Raw genomic sequence first — 26140 nt, forward strand, 5'->3', positions numbered from 1 at the left:
TAGACACGTGCACATTTTTCTGAATGAATCCTTAGCTTTATCAGAATCTTAAAGAAATCAATTGCAAGGACACTCAGTGTTAGTTCTCTTCCAGCCCTCCCAACTTTAAAATTCTGCAATTAGGCTTCCTTTTAAGAATTGAGAGGTAGAAAAAAATATTTTTTTTCTACTTTTCCTTTTCATGTAAAGTATTCCTTTACTACATATCAACTTGTGCAAGCTGCTGCTAAAAAGTTAAAATGAGGCCTGGGAAAATAGATATTCAAAACAACATAGATCAGGATCAAGAAAGTTTATCAGCTGTAAATAATCAAACCTAAATCCCCATCAATAAGGGGACTTGCTAACTAAATCATGAAACAGCCATACAATAGTACATTATGCAGCTACAAGAAGAAATAAGGAATTTCTTTATGTACTGATATAGAAAGGTCTTTAAAATAAAAGATAAAAGCAAACTGTAGAAAAACATGTTCAGAATATTGTCATACATATAAAAAGAATACGAGTGTGTGTGTGTGTGTGTGTGTGTGTGTGTGTGTGTGTATGATTTCATACATATTTATTTGCTTGTATATCCAATGCTTTTTCACTGGCTGCCTATGAGGGAACTGGATGGCTGGGGCATACAGATGGAAAGAAGACTTTTTAACTATTTCCTTTCTATATTTTTCAGTGTTTAATAATGTGAATATTTTATCAATTCAAAATCATAATCTTAAAATCTATATTAAAAATTTTAGTAAAAACTTTATTGCAAAATAATATTCACACTGAAAAATGCATAGGTACACAGCTCAATGAATTTTCACCTATATATTAGTATCCTGAATGAGAAATAAACCAGCACCGACACCCCAAAATTTTCCTGCCTCCCTCAAACTGGTAACCACTATTCTGACTTATAAAACCATTAGCCTCTAGTCCATGTCCACGAGTCCCTGTTTGTTTGTCCTGCTCATTTGTTGCTTTTACGTTTATATCCCACATATAAGTGATATCATGTGATTTTCAACTTTTTCTGTCTGGCCTATTTTGCTTAGTATGATTATCTCAGGGTCCATCCATGTTGTCACAAATGGCAGTATTTCGTCTCTCCTTATGGCTGAGTAATATTCCATTGCATATATGTACCACAGCTTCTTTAGCCAATCATCTATTATAGGACACTTTGGTTGCTTTCATGCCCTGGCCACTGTGAATAATGCTGCTATGAACATCGGTGTGCAAATATCTTTTTGGATATGGGTTTTCAAGTCTTTGGGGTAAATACCCAGTAGAGGGATCACTGGATCATATGGACCTGCTCTCCAGGTCAATCTAAGAGAGGAGGAACCCAACCTAAGGCTAGTAATGTTGACGACAGGTCTAATCTCACATGGTTGTTCCAAGAACTGAAGAAAACACTGTATGTAAAGTAGTTAATACAATCTGTGGCACATATTTAAACACTTATAAATATTAACTTTTAATACTATTACCATTTTATATTCCTCATATCTAGCACAGGGGCTGGCAGAGAATACATACAATAAATTATTATTTTAGAATTTTGAAACAGGACAGCATTTAGAGGTGATTTTATCCCGATTCTTCATCTTTGCAGAGGAAGGATATGAAGCCCAGAGAGATTAAATAAGTCCCCCAGAGTCGTACAGCCAAACAGAATAGATCCTAGGAATCTAGACCACCAGTGCAGGGATTTTTCCAGTGCATCCTCTGCATTAGTAAAGTTCTTAACAGTGGTGTCCACTCCAGGGTCCTAGACTTTGCTATGAGTGAGACACCATCCTTTAGAGCCTAACTATCAAAGAGCAAGGGCTTGACTCTCTCTCCTTCAGAGCCTACCACAACTGTGACCAAATGCAGTGACCCAGACTTTTCATCATGGCAGTCATCACTGCAGTCAGAGCTGTGAAGAACACTGTGGGGAGTGGCTAAAACTTTCCAGCAGAGAGAAGAGGAGCTTCTCTGAAACCTTTAGGAGGCTTTTCTTAACCAGAGAAAATGCCAGTGCTTTTCAAAGGTGTCACTTTAGGGAAACAAAAAAAGAAAACTGATCGAGTATCCCTCTTGGCATCTCACTTGCTTTTCCATGTTAGCCTAGATATGCCTAGAGCAATCCACACCATTAGGAGCACATTGTGATATTATATTTCAGTTCTGAGCTAGGGCACAACATAACCAGCAAGAGCTTGACTGCACATATCAGTCACTAGTTCCTATAATTTTTCCTATAATCTTTCTCACATCTTTTCCTTCCTTTCTATTACAACTGCCTGAGTTCAGGCCTTTACAACTGCTATGGAGAGTTATTAAAGGTTATCTATGCAAGGGATATACATAACTAGAGCTGTGTTTGGGAGAGGCTACCTTGACTGCACATGGAAGAGAGCTAGGCAGGAAAGGAAGGGAGGCTAGGAGAAAGGTGGCAGGGAAGATGGGTTACTGTTTTCCATCAATCTTTGGCACTCCTGTAACTCACCTGGATTCATTGTGGGAAAATCCAGAATGGCCATTCTTAGAACCCTGTAGGATTGTGCTATGATCCTCAAAATGGGCCATAGGATAAATTACTAAGCCATTTTTGTACAGAAATGTCCACATTATTACCCCTATTTAACAGACAGAAAACCAAGGTTCTCTGAAGGCACATTACCTGCCCAAGGTGACTGGGAAATTGCTGGGAAAGAGCAGATAGAGAAAGGAGTCACATTAGAATCATAGGCTGCCATAGCTGAAAGGAACCTTGGAGATAACTTAGTATCTCCTTCCTTCCTCCCTAATTTTATGCAAGAGGGAAGTTGAGGCCAAAAGGAGAAAATGACTTGTTTAAGGTTACAATAGTAAGGAAATGGCAAAGGTAACCATTTTATGTCTAGCAGCCTAGGCTCTCTTCTCTAGCTTCTGTGAGTAGTTTCTGCCTATAACTGTTGGTGGCATTCTCCAGGATGGGAAAGCTGGGAAGAAATTGTATCATCCTAATCCTCAAATGAAAAGCCTGATATGCTTAAAGCACTAAAAATTTAAAAATTTATACTTGGAGTCTTGAATGATTTGGTGATGGTACTCTCGACAATCCATAATGAGCTATATGGTGCAGAGAAATCAAATGATTATGTCTATAACTCATTGTGGTATACTCAAGAGATATACACCAGTCAGAAGGCCTGGCCTTAACTGGGGTGACAAAGAGGCAAAGCCTGGTACTGCATAAAGAACATTAGACTTAGATGGAAGCCAAAGAAAATCTAGACTCAAATCCTATCTGCTTAGTCACTACATGACATTGAATGACCTCTCTAGTTGTCAGTTTCTTCATTTGTATGTAACACCTAAGGTTCTTGTGAAACTCAAAATAGTGAATTTATATGAAATGGAAATAGCATAGATATTAGATGGATTCTAACAATCGTCAGTTCAAATATTGGCTCTGAAAATTAATAGCCATTTGGGCAAGTCATTTAATCTCTCTAGTGTCTTATTAGATCCCTCAGTCTTTAATAACCATAGGATATCTGAGGATTAAATAAAATATACCATTTGTACTAATGTAAAATGAAATAATGTTTTTAAAGGCTGGCACATAGTAGTTATAGTATCTAGCATATAGTGGTTACTCAATAAAAGGCATCTTTTTAAAAAACTGAATAATGTACACTGATAAGACATTATTATTACTATAAATTGGGAGTAAGCATGCTCCTTGTATCCTGTTGGTATGCTTTACAGAATGAAGCACTTACTAAGCACCTCCTATATGCAAAGTGCTAATTCAACCACTCCAAGGAAAGACACCAAAGAAATAGAAAACACAGTTTCAGGCTTCAAGGACATTGTAATTCAGAGAGAGAGAGAAAAAAAAAAAGACACGCCAGATCCTCTCAAGTTAACCATAAAGAGCAGCCCACCTCCCACGGCAAATTCAACACAAACCACCCTGCTGCCTCATGTGGATTAAGTCCATAAGGGGAACCCAAGAACAACCACTTCAGGTGGGTGCAGCTGAAAGGGCAATGAACAGAAACACATGAGGGTTTATAGCAGTTACTCAATAAATGGTATCTTTAAAAAAGGTTGATCCAGGCCTGCTTAGTTTTCAGGTGTCATTTTCTCTCATCCCCTAGTGCCAATTGAGACTCCAAGATTAACAAACTACTAAGAGTTTCCCCATTGCCTCTCTAGGATCAATGTCTCCCCACCTTTGCAGAATGTTTCCCCTCTCTGCAAAGCATTTGAATCTACCACACACTCTTAATGTGAGCCACCCCTATGCATTAAGACTCAACTCATGCTCTTCCAGGAAGCCTTCCCTGATTCCTACAGTTAAGTTAGATACTACTCCTTTGTGTTCTTATAGCAAAACCCCCAATACACCACTTTTACTTATCATATGTATTCATTTATTTGACAGATATTTACTGACCACTAGTAATGAGCTAGACCAGGGTTAGTTAGCATTAGGGATATGATAGTAAATAATATAACCATAGTGTCTGCTTGCAGAAGCTTACAATCTATTAGGAAAGACATGTACAGAACAAATAACGACAAAGAAATGCATGTTTTGAGGGGCAAAAATAGATTGCTATGGGATTATAAAAAGAGGGACTAATGCTATCATCATCATCATCATCATCAACACCACCACTTATGGGCTCTATGTTTCAGACATTGTGCTAAGTACTTAAAATTTTCTTATTTAACTTACTCCTCACAATAACACTGGGAAAGTGTTTTTTTTCCAAGAAAGCTGTGTCTTGGAAAAGTTAAGTAACATATCCAAGGGCACACAGCTAGGAAGCATCAGAGCTAAATCTTCAACTCCAGTCTGCTTAATTCCAAACATTTCTCTTTAACCCTGTCTTTCCCTTTAAGGAAAGTGTGCAAAGCCTGACAATTTTCTCAGTATCCATTCCCTCTTTTTTTATTTAATAGCAGAACTACTGGATTTTAGCTGGGTGCATGATCATTCATGATAAACTTCACATTTCCCAACCAATCTTGCAGCCTTGTATTGTTATGTGACTAAGTTCTAGCCAATGGGATACAAGCTCAAACACACTGCTTTCTCTTTCCCCTTCCTGCTGGATGGAATGTGGACATGATAGCTGAAGAAGGAGCTGCCACCTCAGACTATGAGATATGAGCAGTGTGATAAGTGTGGGAGAACCGAAAGCTGGATATTTGCTTATACTTTTATGTGAGAGAGAAATAAGCTTCTATCTTACTTAAGCCCCTTGATTAAGTGGATTTCTCTATTATGGCAGCCAAAATACTATCTCAATTCATATAAGGAAGTATTATGACTCATTCATTTCTCTATTCCTAGAGCCCAGCAATATTAAATGTTGAGTTGAACTGAATGGAATTCTGGTTCTGGAATTGTAACTTACTAGCCATATGGTCATAGAGAAATCATTTATATTCCTCAATCAGTTTCCCTTTCTACCCTACCTTGCAAGATAGTTGGTGAATCAAAAGGCATGGTTTTCAAATTTGTTGGTTGCAGGGAGCCTAAGAAATTATGTTTCTCTTTGTGAAACAACATGGAATATTCATCAACATACTTTAATCATATACAACAAGAACAATTTTACTAACAGAAAATATGGTTACATTATATAAATGGAGCGCTCTGCATCTCAAAAAGTATGAAAACATATCTGAGTTTCTCTGTGACTGTTTTCATCAAGTAAAACCGATGAGAGAAAAACTTAACTTTAGAAAATTGTACCCATTAACATCTTTCTAAAATGTGGAAGATTGCATTGTTAAACTTGAGGAGGGGTTCAGCTCTCAGATCACCAGTGTTCCATGGGCATATGGTATGAAAGGCACTGAGATAATGGATGTAAAAGCACTTTGAAAATGGATAGGGATCATTATTATTATATCAAATATGAATCTCTCTAAAACTCTGACATTGTTGTAATTTAGCAGAACAGGCAAGGCAGGATGAAACTCAAGTGGGCTGGGGACCAGGGTGCTCTAAGACACAGGCTAAGCTTCAGGTCTTTACCGGAGTCACTCTGTGCCTGAGAAACTCTGGAAAACTCTTTTATGCTCTTTACGGCCCAATGTTGCCAGCTATCCCAAGCAACTGGACACTCCTAAAGGAGTGTCAGTTCACTTTATATATTCAGTGTAAGAATATAGGTGGCAATTAATAAATGTTTGTTAAGTTTAACTCCATAACACCTTCAGTGACCCTTGCAGGGACAATTGCTTCTTTATCTTATATTTAGTTAATTCCCCTAGTAAAGCGCTTACCATGTATATTTAGTACACTTTTGAGTACTATCTTTCCTAGCCCACTGTACATTTTGTAGGAAGAGATTGTGTTCTATTCATCTGAGCAGCATCTGTGTTCAGCAGTGCCTGGTACATAGTAGATGCTCAATGACGGTTTTTCTTTTCATTGAGTTACAAGAGGTAGACGAGGGAAAACATGGATGCTAGTTTAAAACACCTATTCCTAAGCCAGTCCTATAATCTATGTCTAGCCATACAGTCACTGGACTGGCAAAACTAATCTTCTATTCTCAGGAAGCTAGGACTGTTACCATAAAGTGATTCTAAGCTGCTGATTTTTTCCACAAATGATGCCACTGTCTCCTTACAGAGCTAATCTATTTATGGGTGCTACAACAAAATAAATGGGTGTCAGAAATGGCAGAGAGTATGTCAATAATAAAAATAGCATTAAGTTTCCAAGAGAAAAGGAATCTTGATTCCCAAGGGCCATTCTACAAAAAGGAAGTAAATTGCCTCATTTACAAAAGATATACCTTATTCTCTTCCCCCAGAGCCTAGAAGATGGAACGTATAACAACTACAAACTGACAGCAATTTATGTGGCCTCTATTGCATCCTCCCACATCTTCCTCTTGGCAATTGATCTTGGGCTGCTATTACCTCCAAGATTGGAGGCAGGACAACAGCTGAGGGAAAGTAAGTAAGTGGCCTTAGGAGAAATGACCTAGCACTATACAAATATGAAGAACTATATTATTTTTATTTCTACCAAATAAAAACAACTCCCAACAATCTGAAGCTTTTTAAATTCAAAAGAATGATGCAGGGCCCATGAGAGAACAATGAGATCTACACATTGAGACACGGGTCTGGAGATAAGCTCTGAAATGTGATCCCTCACTGCCATGAGTTAAGATGGGCCTTACAGATGAAAGAAAAAAAAAGAAAGGTATCTTCCCATAAAGGGGAAGGAGCATGCACAAAGGTACAGAGACCTGAGATACCATGGGTATATGAGAAATGAGCATGAAGCATAGGGTGCAAAAGAGGAAGTCACTGAGAAGGAGGCTGGGTCTGTGCTATGAGAGACCTGGAATCCCATGGTTTGCTGTCATCCCCCTGTTGCCACCCAAAAAGAAGCTTGGTTTTCATCTCTTCTTTTACTCACTCCTCAGAGAAGCAACAAGGACAAGAACATAGGATGGAGGGATGGGAACCAATCAGGCCATTTAAGAGCAAAAGAGGTAAAACCAGTATTGACAAGTAAAGCTGAAATGAGATAGATGTGCCTTTTCCTTACCAAGGTTCAGGAGTTATAAGACTAAGTATAGAACCTTTGGAAGGAGGAGTGAAGAGATTACACCAGCAGAGATGAGACAAAGGATGGGCACTTTGTGCATGAGAATTAATTCTCATCTCAGGGATGTGGGGCTCAAGAGAATAGAGGGCCAAGGCTGAGACCCAGAGAGGAAAAAAAATGGGAATCTGACTACTTATTGTTTTTTCTAAGTTCTAGGCTTAGGGAGATAAAGGAGGCCACAAGACACCATCTAACTTTTCCAGTCCTGTTCCCCAGGGGAGTAAGACAGAGCCTCTGCATGCTGGCAGATGAAAGCTTTCATTGTGTTGTCCCATGCAGGAAGCAAGGAGCCTGCAATACCTTCTGCCACCAGTACTACTGTCTGTGCTAGTTACCCTGGGACAATAAATGACACCAGAGAAAAGCCTACACCCCTAACTAAAGGGAGCATCGCTCCCTTCAAGCAACCAAGGTCAAATAGAGCCAGCTATTTCCAGATAGTGGGTTGTGTTTGCCTGATTTATGAAACCTCAGGGCAGTTTCAACAATCACATATCAGTTCAGCTCAATCAATATTTACTGTCCTCTATTTGATGCCAGGCCCTGTGCTGGACACTGAGGATACAGAGAAAAATGAGATATGGCCTCTACCCTTAGAGAGTTCATTATCTAGAAGGGGGGATTGTCATCAAAACAGTAAGTCCTAAGACATAGGAAGCACAAGGAACTCAGCTCAGTGTAGGTCAAGTAACCCAATGCAGGGAATCCAGGAAGGTTTCTCAGAAGAGGAGATTAATTTCTCCCTCCTGACCTTGATTCCTCACTGGGATTTAAAGGTTGAAGATGTTATTAGCCAAGGGAAAAAGGGGAGAAAGTCTTCCAAGTAGACAGAACAGCATGTGAGAGGCCTTGAAACAGTAATGACGATCTGGATGAAAAGCAAGAAACCCAATGTAGTTAAAGCATGGTATCCATAAGATAGAAGAAACTAGAGAGAAAGATGCAGACAGATAGCGTTAAATACAGCGTCTAACTTCTTTTATAGCAAGATAAGGTGTAGGTCAGAGTGTGGCATATGCAGAAAATCATCTTGAGAGGATCCCAAAACATTAGAAAAAACATATACACACAAAACCAATTTCATTTCCTGCCAATTTATGTGGGACTTTTTAAAGAGGAATGTCCTAAAATAAAACAACTCCAACAACTAAGGTGTCACAACTCTGAAAGAGTGTAAATCACTCCTTCTGAATTTTACAGCATTTTTAATTTTTCTTTTAGCACTTGTCACTTTGTGCTTAGGAGCATAATCATCTGTATTTATCTCTAATGGTTTACCAGCTCCCTCTGAACATAAACCAGGTCTCGTTCATTCATCCTATAAAATTTTATTGCAACCCAGTGTGAAGTGGCAAGGCGCCCCCAACAGTACCTAGCACATGGTAGATATTCAATAAACACTTCATTGCATCATAGAGTTACACGATATCAAACCCGAAAAACTCGTAAAGATATTCTAATCCAGAGTTTCTCAACCTTTTTGAAGAGTCTAAAAAAAGGTATGGGCTCTCTTCCCAGAAAATTCAATGCAGAAAACATTTTAGATAAAATTTCAGAGACCATCATGCCTAGAAGGTTAGTAAGGTTAACTAATCCAAAGTCATGAAGCTAGTAAGTGGCAGAACCAAGCCTAGAACACAAGTTTCCTGGTTCCCAATTCAGTACTCTTCCCACTACAAACAATTTGCATTGGGCTATTTCCTGCTGGGAGACTGCCCGATACAGGCCTCAGATATGGCATGTTCCTTTCATGAAATTCCTTGATGTAAGGATGAATACTCAGGAGAACATGGCAAGTTGAGTGGCTTCTGAGGCCCAAAGTACAGTGGTATTGAACTTCTGCCAAGGAAAGAGAGGCAGTGGGAGATGTGCATGGTTACATGGGCGTATTCAATTAAGGCAAGAACCAAAAGTGATGTTGAAGACTCCTCAGATAGAAAAGCAAAATATTAACTGTACTATTTATGGGAAGGGATAGAATCATGATCCAAAGCCAGACCTCTGACTTTGAGGCCAGTGTTGTGCTCACCTCACCAGAAAATTCTCTGCACATGCATAAAAATCTAACCACTACATACACAATCCTGCAGTTGGGGCCAGAAAAATAGTCTAAATAATCTTATAATGCTTAGAAGTAACTCCCAGTTATCTGTGGTAATGGATTAAAAGAACACATACATATTTTAAGTCTGCAAATACTATAACACTCAGCTACTGGCTAAAAATGTCAATCCTCCTCTACTTGCCACTTCCAATGTGAGGTCCATACTGAGCTAAGTACTAAAAAAATATTTTAAAAAAATATCACAAATAATAAAACCAAACCATTTGCTTTTCACTGTGATAACCTGGCCAGGGACAAGACTGGGACACTACAGAAACATCTCCATTATGGATAATATTTAAACTTAGTAACTGGAGAAGAGTGAGGGGCAACCCCGTATCCTTTCCAGCTCCAATACTCTCCATCCTACGCAAATCTGCACACTCTCATTTTTTTAAGGATTCCTGCCCCCTTTACCTCTTGTGCTTTAATTAGGTGCTTGTATCTTCCAATGCCATGGGTGGGCTTTGTCTTGTGGTGCCGACTGGTACTCAGCAGAATGCCTCCTAAAAGAGAAAAAATAAGACAAACCTGTTTCAGAGCTCCTTCAGGGACAGATCACATGTGAGGAGACAAATTCTCCACTGCAAGACTGGGAATATTTGGGAGTAGCAGGCTTCTTGTTGGTTTAAAAACCAGACCTATTTTTTGATCCTGGGTTGACTCTCAGTTTACCTCTACTTTTGGCCCTTGGACTATATCCAATCCTTACTACCTATCTTTCTTTGAGAAATTCTCTCCTGCTAGAGCCACTGGTGGCTTATGGGGACAAAATGCATTCTCACAGCGTTCTTGTTTTCTCTTTTCCCTCGACAGGCAATAATTCTTCTACTGTGGATTGTATAGAGAAAGAGACAGGTGGCAAATATAATCAGGTAAGAGAACAATCACAGATTTCCACAAAGTTTCAAAAACCATCTTCTTTGATTTACTTGTGTTGATACAGAACCATCTCTCACACACAGTGTTAAGCGAATAATAATAAAAACAATAACAATGTACAATGTGTATATATACTACTACTAAAATAGGATCTCCATATACATATTCATTACGGTAGGCCCAGAGATCCCCCTTCAAGGTAAGTCTCGCTAATATATACATATTCTCCTTTAATCCTCATTATTTTTATCCTCATTTACAAATAAAGAAACTACAGCTCTAAAAATATGGTGAAGTGGCCAAGGTCATCCAGCAAGTAAGAAGCAGAACTGCAGTTTAAACCCAGGTCTATCTGGCTGAACAGCCTGTGCTCAAATGTGTTATAACCTCTGAATTTCTGGCATATGAAATCTAACTAGATCTGATCTTTCATAGTTCAGATCCCAGTTCCCTATCTCTACTCTTTCGTTGGAACCAATGTTTCTTAAGTTTCTCTTTTCTAAAATGGGCTTCTAAGGAAGTCTGCTCTGTGCCAGGCCAATCATAGACTGGCTTCAGAGTCAATCCTGCATTTACAATCCACACTATTTTATCCAGACAACCCTGGGATATCATGGATCCTTTACATGATATACATAGTCCATATTTACTATTACATGCCAACAACTGTATAAACACTGGGACAAAGATGACTAAAATATGCTACTTTCCCTGGAGACAGTGTATACTGGGAAGGGTGATAGGAAATCAGATAATTACCTTATGATGTATGAAATACTATAATGGAGATGAAAGCAAGGCAGTAAGTGCCTAGAGGAAGGAACAACTAATTCTGCCTTGGGGATTGGGGGTAGGAGTGGAGAAGGGTGCAGAGGAAAAGGTTCCAAGGAGGTAAAAGCTGCATTCTTGAAAGAAGAGTAAGAGTTTACCATGCAGGGAAGAAGGAGGTATTTTTGACAGAAGTTCCCAAACAGAACTGAACACAACTGAGGTGTGTTCTTGGCCGCTGTCCCAATTCTGTCTCTCTGACTCTGAGACCTTTGACAGTTTCAGCCTTTGGGTTCCAACTCTGCAACCTGGGGCCTCACCCAAGGAGCTGGTATCCAAATCTTCTTGATAGGTATACAATGATCCTCAGACTAGAGCCTTGCAAATTAATCTTATCCAATAAGATTTTATTATGACCTCAAAATATGACCTCCTAAAAGTGCTGAACTTTCTAGAGCATGTTCACTCATTCAACAAATATTTATTATTACCCATCAGGGTAGCCAGCAACTACTTTACCCTCACAACCACGTGAATGGCACACACTAAACCTGCATAGTATATGACCAACCCAATATCTATAGCAGGACTGATTGGTACCACGCAATACTTTGGAAACTGAGACAACAACAATGGAAAAAGTCCCTGCATTACAGTACCTATGATCTAGCAGAGAGACAGTAATACCAATGCAGGTGATAAGGGATATATACACGGGAAGGGCACTGAGGTTTGAATTGAGGTGTTGGGAAAAGATTTTTAGATCAGGTGGCTTTTAAGTAAAACCTGAAGGATGACTGAGTTAGTGAGGAGATAACATGGTATGCAGAAGGGAAGAGCCAGAGAGGACTTTAAGGCAGAGCATGAGGAGAAGGGTGGCAAGAAATGAGTTTACATAAACAGGCAAAGCTTAGTAAGGGCTTAATTATTGAGTATTTATGATGTGCCAGGCACGATACAAAGAGTTGTGTATATAAAAGTGAACAGGGCCAACAAAATTCTGTTTATGGAGCTGACAGTCTAGTGGGAGGAAGGAATCATTAACAGAATAATAACAAAATAAATATAAAATTACAAATTTTGATAAATAATAAAAAGAAAAAGCACAAAGGGCTATGGCAATACAATTAGTGGATCTATTTTAGTTTGGAGTATCAGAGAAGGCCTCTCTGAAAAAATAGCACGTGAACTGAGACTAGAATTTAGAGCGAAACTGTAATAGTGGTTATTTCCAGGGAGAGGAAGTGACTAGAAGGCAGGAGGAAAGGGAGACTTACTGTTTATTTTATATTCTTTTGTATCTTTTAAAACTTGTTCATGTACATATAGTTTCTATTCAAAAAATATATAAAATAAGTTGAGACCTGACAGGCAAATAGGAGTTTATTAGATAAAAAGATAGAGGATGAATGTTCCAAGCAGAGGAAATAGCATGTGCATAGGCCCCAATGTGGGACACAGCTTGGCATATGCAAGGAACAGCAAGGCTGTCAGTGTGACTGACACAAAGTGAGAGGGTCAGAGAATGTACCAGAGACTAGAGCGGTGGGTCAGAACACACAACACTGGGCTTTGTTAAGGGTTTGGATTTCAGACTGAATAGCCATAAGCAGGGAAATTATGTCTGTTATCTTTTTTAAAAGATCACGTTGATTGTTGTGTGGAAAAGGTGTGGGAAGAAGGAGTATGAATGAAAGGGTAACAAGATTCAAGTGGTAGCTTTGGCTAAATTGTTGTTGGCGATCTCATTGTATCCATATCTCCCTTTCTATTCCATCTTCTAGAGCTGAAAAATTAATCCTTCTAAAACACAGACCTAATCGTGTTATACACTTTCATTAATTTAATCATTTATTCATCACACATACACTTCTTAAAAAAGTACTTACTACGTGCCAGGCACTGTACCAGTCACTACGAAGATACCAATGAATGAGACAGGGAAGGTCTTTGCCATGTTTCAAAATGTCTGATGGTTTTCCACTGCCCAAAGTTCATACTCCTTAGTTAAGCAATTAAGAACCCTGATTTTGTAATCTAGTTCCAACTACTTCATCTCCTCATCCTCCTACTCCTCCAGGCCTTTAAAACCTTGCTTCTCAGCCACAGATCTACACTTGCCATTCTGTATAACACATACAGTTTTCATGCCTCTGTGCCATGCTAGGCAGTACCCCCTGGTGAGAATGCACCTCTCTCACTGGTGAAATCCTACACAGCCTCCAGGGTCAGCTCAAATGTCGCCATCTTTGGGAAACTCTTCTGCTGCTCGAAATGTACAAAAATCACCAAGAGTTTAATTTACTTCATGGTTATAACTCTCACATGCCTCCATTATATAAAACCTTTGCTGTAAATAAAAAAGAAAACTATATGCCAGACACCACCTTTAAGTAAACAGAAACTCAATAACCTACCAGTGATTTCAAACAGCAGAACCAAAAGTGATCTTTGAGATGATGACACATCTCAGGTGACTGCTGCAAATGCTTGCCTCAGCCTCTCATCTATTAGAATTCCTTGGCAAGGAGGCATTTTCAAATTTAGTTTAAGGCAATTCCTACAATTAGAGCAGCTGGTTAATTAAGAAGCTGATTCAAACTACTGTTAAATTAACCATTTTCTCCCTTAAATGAAAGGTTTTGGTCATATTAACAGTGGTTAAACTGCTTAATTAGCCAGTTGTTTTAATTATAAAATTTATAAGTTTGAAAGCCTCTGATTTCTAATAAGTTCAACTTATTTATAATTATTTCCCCCTGCTCCATGTCATTAAGCTGGGTTTCCTGCTGTCACATTAACATTACAGCCTCCTGAAAGAAAAGGCAACTCTTTTCACTGAAGAAGACACAAAATCCCAAGGTTTCAAGAGGCTTAGACAATCTTTCAGTTAGTACAATTATAGGATGCAATCACGTATTGATTTCTCCCACATCACACCCCTTCCTTTATACATGCCAGAGCCAACTGTCCTTCAATGTCCTTGTTTACTAAACTGGGTATTAAACCCATCAATCCAGGATAGGGATAAACAACTTCACTTTAATTATTCCTCCTTCAAAATTGGAACAAGCATTTTTATCAGGGCTATGCAGGAGGGAAAGCGGAAAAGACTAGGGCAGCCCTAGCCAAGAATTAATTACAGGATATTCTCTCCATTCAACAGACTGCAAGTCCCTGATACACCCCAGCACCTGGCAAATAGAATGTGCTCAGAAAGTGTGTGTGTGTGTGTGTGTGTGTGTGTGTGTGTGTGTGTGTGTAAAGGTTCTTGAGATAATTTACCAAAACAATCTGCAATAATTTGGCCCTGGCAGCTACACACTTTTTTCAAAATCTCTTTTCAATTTTTTTTCAGTTTTTCTAATTACACTGAACTACTTGACCTAAAATGTACCATGTTTCTCTGACTCCACTTTTTAGTTCATGCTTTAATAAGAAGACTCTGAGTTCCCTTCATTTAACCTCTTTAGACTTCTTCATAAGTATTTACTTCTACCCCTCTATGTATGTTTAAATGAGTAAGAAAAAGATGGTCACTACAATCAAGCTCATCCCTTGGAGAGAACAGCTCAAATGATACCCAGGGCCCAAGGAGAGTATGATGGGCGAAGGTAGGAACAAGGCACTGCTCCCTACTCTTCTTTTCTGAATATCGTTATAATTCAATTTTGAAATTTCTGACTTTAAAGATATCTCAAAGAACCCATGAAAAATGTCAATAAAGCTGCGTCTTTTCAAGTAGAATTATCTTGGCATGCCAACACTGGTGAGTCACCCTGGGCCTTGGAGCCTTCTAGATACTAGGATTCCTTGATGACAACTGAAAAATTGAGAAAGGAAAAGATAAGTGGCCAATAAATGTACAAAAATATTTTCAAGCAACTAGTAATCAAAAATATGCAAATTACAAATATAAGGGATGACATTTTTAAACTTACAATATTAGGAAATGTTAAAAAAAAATAACAGTAATGTTGATGAGTGTATGAAGGAGGATTCTCAAATACGAAAGAAATATAAAATGGTGAGGTTTTTCTAGAGAGCAGTTTTGTAACACATATCAACAGCTTTAAAAATGTGCATTTCCTTTGACCTAACAGTTCAACTTTTACAAATGTATCCTAAGTAAGTAATCAGACAAGGACACAAATACTAATAATGTATAAAGATGTTCATCGTAGTGTTGTTTCCATTAGAAATCCTTGGAGACAAATTTCTCCAAATAGCTAACTGTTTGAATAAATTATATTATACCCCACCTCTCTCTTCAAAAGGATCCCTATTGGATCATTCTCACCAGCATATAGCATGCCCTATTTGGTCCCATCTTTAAAAACAAAAACCAAAACAAAAAACCCTCAGAATTATGTAGCTATCAAATATAAAAATATACTACAAAACTTTAATAACCAGTAGTGTTAAAACAGCTTGGTATTGGCATCAAATATACAGACAAATCAAAGGAACAAAACAAAGTTAAAATCATCCTGGATCTGTATGGAAATTTACTATATAATAAAGGTGACATTCTCAAACCTATGAGGAAAACATAGATGTTTCAATAATGTTGAAACAACTGACTACTCATTTTGGGGGGAAAAAATACATCCTTACCTAATTCTAATTCTAGATGGACCACATATTTAACCCATTTCCCATCTGGGGAAAAAAAGTGTAGCTTGCTGCCAGCATTAACTTAATTTTACATAAACACACTCTTTGAGGCTGAAGCAAATCTGACTGGTTTTCAATGTGAAAATAAAATATAAAAACTGTTCTTGGAGTCTTTTCTGAACAGAACTTGTCCCTAATTCTATTGTAACAGAAATATGTACATAAATGAGATTCATCAAATGAATTTTCAGCTAACGACTGTTCGAGAACAATGGGATTTTACATTTTCAGCATTCAAGAATTACTATATTTTATAAATGGAAATACCACTACTAAAAACAGAATGCTATAAATAGAATGATGTCATTTGTTTCCAAAGACTATTGATATACTAGAGTGATGTGAAAATAATAATAAAAGTGAGATATTTTGTGGCAAACTTGGGAGTATGGTTAGGACTGTAATCCATGAGTTATTTCGGGGTAAACACTGCAGTCGCAAGTGCTGCTGAAGAGTATTCTTGGGGCAAATGGGAAATGCGTTAAAGAAAAAAAAAAACAAAAGATAACAAGAAGGATTTTTTAAAAATAATCTTGGAGTGCAGAAGATCTTTCTAATCATGAAACAAAGTCTATAAATTAAAGATTAATAAAGCTAGCTATGTAAAAATTTTAAACTTCTATTTAACAGGAAAACATAAAACAAAGTCAAGAGACAGATGACTGGAAACAATACAAAGCAATACATGAAAGAAAAATGCTACTTTCCTTAGTACACAAAAAATTTATAGGGGTGGCTCCATGGTGTAGTGGTTAGCATATCTGCTTTACACACAGAAGGTCCTGGGTTCACGCCGCAGGTGGAGACATGGACCATACCCAGGGGTGCGCCAGGCCCTGGGTGCTCCAGGCCTTGGGTGCACCAGGCCCTGGGTGTACACCAAGAGCATGTGGGTGGAGTCACCTCGCCTTCAGAGATCCAGTTCTTAAAAGGGAGATGGCAACATCCGTAAGTCAGGGGCGGAAGTGGGGGGGGTGGGGAACTAAAGAGGGGGAAAAAAACTATATAAAAAGTTCTTACAAATCAGAAATGAAAAAGCAAACAATCCAATAGAAAAATAGGCAAAAAATATATAAATTAATACAAGTTTTCTGAAAGGCAATCTGATGATCCTTACCAGTATTTTCAATTCATAATCCACTGACTCAGCAATTTTGGTTCCAGGAATTTATCTTACAAATGTACAGTAATAAATTTACAAAGATGTATAAAAATGGTTGCTGCAGCATTTTTTGAAATAGCAAAAACTAAAAACACCCTAAATGTCCAACATTAAAAAACAGTCACACACACATAATATATATGTTCATATATGCAGAAAGCTTTCTTGAAAAACAGATAAGAAATTGCTATTAGTGGATACCCTTGGGGAGTAAGACTGAGAAATTGAAAATTTTCAGCTTTTTGTGATACACCTTTTTGTACAGTTTATATTTACTTTTACTGTATATATCCATATGAATACATTCAAGATTTTTTTAACATCTGGTAATTTTAGCACTCATTTTTCGTCTTTTTTAAAATTTATTTTAATTAGTTTCATGTATATAGTACATTGGTTAGATATCTATATAGTTCGTAAAACAATCCCCCCAATTGCTCCCTCTCTCCCCTGACCCTCGACCTAGCTAATGTAGTAATGCTAATTGCATTCCCTATGCCCCGGCTCCTCATTCCTGTGACCATCCATCGGCTACTGATTTGTACTTCTTTAGCCCTTCACCCCATTTTCCCAACACCCCAAAGCTCCCTCCCCTCTATTCATCACCAAATTGTCCACTATATTTGTGAGTCTGTTTTTGATTAGTTTGTTCTTTTTATTCCTTAGATTCCACATATAAGTGAAATCATAGTGTTTATCTTTCTCTGTCTGACTTAAATACCTTCTAGGTCTATCAAAGCAATATCTTTTTCCATCCCCTTCCTTTTAATCTGTGTGTGTCTTTTAATCTGAAGTGAGTCTCTTACAGGCAACATATAGGGGTCTTGTTTTCCTTTCTTTTCATCCACTCTATCTTTTAGTTGGAGCACTTAATTCTTTTCCATTTGAGGTACTTATTGATAAGAATATAGTTACTATTTTTATTTGTTTTGATACATGTTTTTTCTTTTTAAAGAAGTCCCTCCAACATTTCTTGTAATACTGGCTTGGTGGTGACAAATTCCTTTTGCTTATTTTAGTCTGGGAAGCTTTTTATCTGTCCTTCGACTCTAAATGATACCTTTGCGGGATAAAGTATTCTTGGTTGTAGATCCTGGGTCTTCATTCTGTTGAATATTTTTTGCCAAGCCCTTCTGTCCTGCATAGTTTCTTTTGAGAAATCAGCTGCCAGTCTTATAGGTTTCTCTTATAAGTAACTACCTGTTTTTCTCTTGCTGCTTTTAATATTATTTATTTGTATTTAACCTTTGGCATTTTAATTATAATGTGTCTTGGTATGGGCATCTTTGGATCCCTGATTTTTGGAATCTTCTGAGCTTCTTGGGGTTTTATGTCCATTTCCTTCACTAGGTTAGGGAAGTTTTCCATCATTATTTCTTCAAATAGCTGTTCAGCAACTTGATTTTCTTTAGTTACGCAGATTAGACGGATATTCGGACCCTTACTAGTATCCCATATGACCCTTAAATTAATTTTTTAGTTTTGGCATCTTATCTCTTGCCATTCTGATTGCACGTCCTTGGCTTTCCCATCCTCTAGAGAGAGCATTTGATCCTTTTCTTTATTCACTTTGTTTATTCCTTTATTTAATCCATTTAATATACTTCTCATTTCAGATAATGTGTTCATTTCAGACTGATTCCCTTTTATAATTTCCATTTCCATTTTTATGTTTTTTTTATCCCTTTGTTGAAGTTCTCACTGAATTTATCTATACTTCCAAAAAGTTCACTGAGCATCTTTATAACCAGTGTTTTGAACTCTGCATCTGTTAGATTACTTGACTCCATTATATCTGGCTCTCTGTTCTGTTCTCATATGGTTTCTGCTTCTTGTCATCCCATTTTGGCTGCCTTTCTGTCTATTTCTACATACTAAGTAAAGCTCCTAAGTCTCCTGGTCTTATTAGTGTGGATTTGTGAAGTAGGTATCCAGTGGCGCAGTCCTGAGAGGGGTTCAGCTGCAGGCCAAACTTAGCCCAAGCCTCTATCCCTCCAGAGCCACCTGTTAAGATTCAGCAAGCAATCCACAGATGCTGTACTTATAGTTGTCTCAAAAGACCACACCAGAAACCGAGGCAAGGTGCCTGCAGTGTGAGTCTAGATGCTGCTCAGCAAGAAGCACCTGACTTGCTGAGGATTCAACTGGATATGGCTTGGGCGGGGCCGCGAGTTGGGCTGAGCGGAGTTTCAGGGAACCCTTCGGGCTGAGCAACCTCTGATATCCAGTTTGATGAGGACTCAGTTATGGCAGTGCTGTGTCCATGTAATGGGAGCAGGGAGGACTCAACAGCGTACAATGAGTACCACTGGCACTTCTGTACAGAGTGAGTCTCACTTCAGCCCTCCAACAATGTCTCCCTGTAAGTCCCTGGTGCCCCCTCACATAGCCTAATCGGCATTGCTGCTCAGGGCGAGCAGGTCCACCATGGCAAAAATCCGCTCATGGACACGACCCCTCTAAGAGGTGTCTGCCACTGCCACTACCACAGCCTCATTCCCATTCAGCTGCTCGAGACTGGGCAACCCCACGTCCTTGCCCCATCCTACCTTCTGCCATTGCAGGGTGTTTTCTTGGATTTCTCCCTAGTTGTATGGCTTGTTCATCCCAGGCAATTTTTCCTTGCTGCTGCTACGTGTTTGTCACAACTTTGATTTGGTTGCCAGAGGAATGAATAGAGCCTCTATCATCTATGCCATTTTTTTTCCCTCCCAGTACTAATTTTAAAAAAACTTCCTCAGAATACATACCAGTTCAAAATGAACTGTCTCTAGTTGTGTTAAGGGATAAGACCACAGCTCGTGCATAAGAGGACTTGAACATAATTCTTTCTTTTTTAATACTAAAGAAAGTCTAACAAAATGTTAATAATTACCAAATCTGGGTTTATTTGACATATTATTTTTTTGCTTTTCTGTGTTTTTTATATCTTTCAAAATAAAAAGTGTAAGCAAGACAGAAATAACTATTAAAAAAAACCTTTCCGGGATCCCATATCTCTCTTCGGCTCCTACCAATTCTCTTTCCTCCCATTCCAAGTCAAACTTCATAAAAATATTGTCTATAATAGCTTTCTCTAAATCCTGAACTCCCATTCACTTGTCAACTCACAGTTGACTTCCACAACTGACCCATCCCACCCTCACAGACACTGCTCTCACTGTCACTAGTGACCTCTTTGTTGCTAAAGCAAAAGGTATTAAGTTCATATTTTCATGATCTCTCAGCAGCACACAGTTGTAATTGTAACATGGTTGACCACCCTTTCCTTCTTAAAACACTTTCCTTTTGTCTGCCATGAAACTACACTATCCTGGTTTTCTCCTACCATTTTGGCCTCCCATTTTCAATCTCATTAGCCATCTCTTTCACCACCTACCCAATTTTTTAATATTGGAGTTCTTCAGGGCCTGATCCTTGGGCCTTTTCTCTACTTGTTCTCGTCAGGTGATCTTATTTATCCCCATGACTCCAATTAAAATCGACAATATGATAGCTTCCATATTTACAGTTTCAACCCAAACCTATATTTTGAGCTCAAGATCAGTGTATCCAAATGGGCTTCTTAATATCTCCTCTCAATAGCACTCAATTCAACATGTTCAAAATCAGACTCAGAATATTTTCTCCAAATTGTTCTTTTAAGGCAATACATTCAAAATAATTAAATAGATATTTATTTATCGATTGTAGTAGAAACATGTTCACCATAAATTAAGTGGGGAAAAAAAGGGGATTATAAAGTATTATATATCATTTCTTCTCATTACTACAAGACAAAAAAAATACACACACATACACACACATATATATGTGTATATTATATATACAAATGCATAAATATATATATACATCTCTCTCTATATATATTTATAGAGAGAGGGATATAAATGCCTAGATAAAGATCTGGTAGGATATACACCAAAATGTTAAGCAATAATTTCTGGGTGGTAGGATTACGGTTGATTTTTATTTTCCTCATCTTCTTCAGCTTCTTCGTGTGTGTGTGTGTGTGTGTGTGTGTGTGTGTGTGTGTGTGTGTGTGAGTGAGATTTTCCATATTCTCTAAAATGGATGTTTTTCACTTTCATAAGACATTCTTAGTCATTTTTTTAAATCTCCTGATAGCATGCAATATGAAGTTCACAGCATCAGTTATGAAGTTTTTTTTACTAAAACTGTTTAACTTAAATCTAGTTAAGTTTTAGATCTAACTTTGAGATTGTAGAGGGAACAGAGAAACATGTTATACAACACCATGAGAAAATAATTAGACAAATCAAGAAGGGAGAACATTCTATGAGATAGTCTGAACTAATCAAAAAGTCACTATTGTAGAAAAAAAGTGGTAGAACTGTTCTAGATAAAAGGTGACATAATAGTGAAATACAAAGTATGAACCTTCATTGGCTCTTGGTTATAAACAACACCCACAAAAATCATTTTGAGGACAACTGAGGAAAGAAATACAGTATTAGATAGTATTAAGGCATTATTATTAATTTTCCTGAGTGAGATATTGGTTTTGTGGTTAACTGAATGTAGAGAATGTCCATATTTCTAGAAATGATGCTGAAATATTTAAGGGTGAAGTATGATGTCTGATAGAGATAGTAAAATGGTAACAATAGTTGAATCTAAATGGTGGGTACATACGTCAGTGTTCATTACATGTTCTTGGGGGGCGGGGGAAACTATTTCTTAGAAGACTATAAGCTTCCATAGGTAAGGATTGTATCCTCTTAATTTTATATCTTCAGCACCTAAAACACATCCTGGTACAATAAATGTTTGTTGAGAGAATGAAGAAATAAAACAAAGCCTGTATTTTGAGATGCTAGGCTTTGGAGCTGGTAGAAATGGTGATTCTCTACACATTGAAGCCACCTTTTGAAATAATTAACAGATATAAAATGTCTTATATGTTGTACGGTACACATTAGTCACTAAAATGTTAGTTCTCTTCTTTACTCCCATTACTTTATCTCTAATACTCTTTAGATAAATGACAGATGTCATTAAAATCTAACTGCTTTGGAATTCCTCACATAACAGACAAAGCAAAAATGGCAAGTAATTAGGTTGAAACAGAGATTAACATTTATTGAGTTAATTAGATTGAATGGACATTCATTTGGGATAAAATACTGTAAGAAAAGCCTTAGTTTGGTTGATAATGGATATGAAAGACAGGTCTGGAATAGTAGAAATAAATAATAGCAACAGCAGCTAACTTTTTGAGCATTTTATCTGTTTTATCTCATTGAATCTTCAAATGATTCATTGTAGTTGGTACTATATTGATCCCCATTTTTTAAAAGTGAGGAAACCAAGCTATGGAGAGGTAGCCAAAGGTCACAGAATATGTGGCAGAGTATATGGCAGAGTTGGAATCCAAACTAACTACAGAGCTCTTGCTCTTAACCACTACTTTGTGTTCTCATCCACTGTCCTATTCCGTTTAAGAAGTAGGTTTCAGTACCAGCCACTCTTCTCAAACATATGTTAGGCATCTTTCAAGACAAAATTATTATGTTAGGCATCTTTCCAGACAAAATTATTAGAGAGTCACTTAAAGCAAGCAGACTGCATCAGGAAATAAATGCTTACCTACAGAACAGATGGGATTCTCTCCTGATGTTTTGAGTCTAAAAAGAGGGAGAGAGTATGTTGAATACAGTTAGATGATCACAATTTATTTGCACAGTTATTAAAATTTGTATACTCTTCATTAAGGATAAGTCAATGCCAGGTATTTCCTTATTCCCTTCTTACCTCCTTCCTACAAACATTATTATGTACCTATTATGTGCCAGACAACATGCTAGGTTTTGAGGATGCAACAATAAGTAAATGTCTCTATGGTCTAGTTGGGAAAGAGACACTATATGTAAACAAATGTGAACCACAATTTAGTGCTGATCCAGAACAAAAACGTGTAAAATTTGGTGGAACACAAAGGAAAATGTGGTCAATTCTACCAGGGAGGTGAAACTATTTGAGCTGAGATTTAAAAATGAACTGTTCTCAATTATTTACCCTTATGGGCTAAGCATTCTAGGCAGAGGTATGAAAGTGGTTATGTTTGGGGAACTGCAAGCAGCTGGATATGAGTAGAACTTAAGCAGCAGGGGACACAGTGAAAGAGGTAATCAGGGGCAAGGTTATGAATAACCTTGTACATTGTGCTAGGGAGTTTAGTCTTTACTCTGTGTAGGCAGGGGGACTATCCTGGCAGAATTTAAGCAGAGGAGTGATATGATCAAGTTTAAGTTTTGGAAAGTTAACTCTGGCAGTAGGCGAGAAATTAACAGGAAGAAGTGAGACTGAGGCAAGAGAACCAGTGAGGTAGTTCTTGCAATAGCCTCAAACTATTAGAATATGTTCTGGGAGTATGGAGAGGAAGGGACAGCAGTGGATACGAAAGCCAGAGAACATGGAGGAGAACAACATAGCTGTTTGGCTGACTAGATAATGAGAGTATTTTAGTTCAGCATCCTGCAAAACATTGGAACTAAATTGTGGAACAAGTTGGAGACAAGCAGATCTGTAACTAAATGCTGACTCCACCATTTCCAAACTGTGACTTTAAGTGAGTTGTTTTATATCCCTGTAACTCAGTTATCTCATCTTTAAAATGCAGATAAAAATAGTATAATCTCATGGGACTGAAAATCTATCTTAAACTCTCTGAGCCAGTTTCCTCTTTTATAAGATGACAATATTTATATTTGTACTGTAGTATTTTTTTTGTGAAAATGAGAGAGAGCATGTAAAATGCCTAGTGTGGTGCCATAGTAAGTGCATATCGAATAATTGATTGCTTAATGGAAAAATCGATTAAGACAGAAAATAACAGGAAAAAAGGCTTCAAGAAATTGAGGATTAAAGAAATCATCAAGGCTCATGAGTGTCGTATGGTCCAGGAAGATATGCAATTCACTGTTTACATCATGTGGCTACCACACATGAAGCACTCAGTGAATATCTGCTGAATAGAGAAATAAACTATTAAACTACTAAATGCTCTTCATTACCAAAGAGAGAAAAACAATGGGTAAGTAGCATACCATTTATGCAGAAGAGGAAAAAATAAAAAACTTGGGTTGGAACCTTAACCCCAACTCATATTAGCTATGTGATCTTAAAGCAATTGATTAACCATTCTGAACCTCAGGTATTTATGCATAAAATTGAGATAATTCACCTGTTTCACTAAGTCACTAAGGAGATCTATTCATTTATTAAACAAATATTTATTAAATGTCTACTGTGTGTCAGAAACCATTCTAAGCCTTAGGGATACAGCAGTAAACTAAACTAGCAAAGTCTTTATCCATATGATGCTTATATTCTAGTGGGTAGGATAGGGAAGAAAGATAATTTAAATATATATACACATGCATATATATAAAATGTGTCAGGTGGTGATATGTGCTCTGAAGAAAAACAAAACAAGATAAGGGGATAGAGATTGATGGAGGGGGGCATTTTACATAGGGTAGTCAGGAAAGGCCTCTATGATAAGAATATAGTAAGAGAGCAAGTCATATGGATATCTGATGGAAGAATGTGCAAAGATCCTGGAGCAGGAGAGTGCTTAGATCATCCAGGAACAGAAAAGGAGCCAGTGTGGCTAAAGCTGAGTAAATAGTAGAATACCATGAGGGAACAGATTATATAAAGAGTTGAAAGCCATGGTAAAGATTATAGATATTATTTTAATTAAGATGGGAGATTTCTGAAATTTCTGAGTTGGCATGAGCAAACTTGATTTTAAAAGAATCAATCTGATTTTAGTGTGAAAGATAGAAGACAAAAGTGAAAACTGGGATACCAGTTAGAAAACAGAATGATGCTACTTAAGAAGATAAGAAACTGGTCTCTAGTAGTTTAGCAAAACAGAAAGCATGAGGCATGAAACTGGAGGTAAATAATGGTTTGATGCTATAATATTTCAAAAGTAGAGCCAAGAGGATTTGTTAAAGAATTGGATGTAGCATGAGAGAAATAACAGTGTTAAGGATGACTCCAAGAATTTCAACCTGAGCAACTAGATGAATGGATTTGTCACTTACTGAGAATGGGGAAAGAGCAAAATGGCAGGGGATTTCATGCTTGAGATGCTTAGTAAACACACAAATGGAGATGATGAAAGAAAAATGCTGTGTGAACTACCCGGCAGAATACAGATATTAGCTATATTCAACTACTGTTAATATCCTTACCTTAAGAGGGGAAAGGCTTGCTTAAAAATGATATCATTCCTCAGACACAGCACCTACAGCAAAACAGCCACATTAGAACAATCTTAAACATTCACAGACTTCCAAACACCTCTTCGCAAAGAGACTAGAAACCCACAGTACACCAACCAAAAGGACCCAGAGGCTCTTGTCTGACTAAGAAGCTGTCCTATAGTTAAATACCAAACATGCAGGCAAACCACAGTCATCTTTTTTCTTATCCCACCCACTACAGAAAATATAAGGCCCCCTTCCATGATGCCTTTTAAAAAACAAACCTATTTCCTCTTTCCAATTTGATCTATTTTTTTTCTAATATCAATGAACAACTAGTGTATGTCTGCCAACCACAGGCACCATGTGAGAGACTTTCTTAATTCTTCTCTAATTCTCAAAACACTGCAAGGTAATTTTACAGGTGAAGGAACTGAGACCCATACAGGTTATATTCCAAGAAATTATAGCTAATAAGTGGCTAAGATGACTCTTTTACTCCAAAGGCTATACCTCTGTTACAGCGCACTTTCTCAATAGTAATAATAGTGATACCAACATCAACAAAATAATGAGAGGAGACACTAGCGGTGGCAGCTTCCCTCCCTAAGAGTCTACCCTCCCTAGTTATTTCAATCTCACTCTGTCCTGCTGGGCACCCACTCAAAAGATCAATGATATAGCTTTAC

General features: G+C 37.7%; 1 protein-coding gene across 1 annotated transcript in view; it reads right to left on the reverse strand.

Moving 5' to 3' along the window:
• The window catches only part of MRPL48 (mitochondrial ribosomal protein L48), a 46947-nt gene that overhangs the window by 13171 nt on the left and 7636 nt on the right, over nucleotides 1–26140 (reverse strand). Inside the window, exons 2-4 of the mRNA XM_016161420.2 lie at nucleotides 25440–25492; nucleotides 22822–22859; nucleotides 10140–10228 (exon numbers count right to left, since the gene is read on the reverse strand). Of these exons, the coding sequence (XP_016016906.1) occupies nucleotides 10140–10228; nucleotides 22822–22859; nucleotides 25440–25492 (180 nt within the window). The remainder of the gene's footprint in view (nucleotides 1–10139; nucleotides 10229–22821; nucleotides 22860–25439; nucleotides 25493–26140) is intronic.

Source organism: Rousettus aegyptiacus, unplaced genomic scaffold (genome assembly GCF_014176215.1).
Source record: "Rousettus aegyptiacus isolate mRouAeg1 unplaced genomic scaffold, mRouAeg1.p scaffold_m13_p_5, whole genome shotgun sequence".
NCBI lineage: Eukaryota > Metazoa > Chordata > Mammalia > Chiroptera > Pteropodidae > Rousettus > Rousettus aegyptiacus.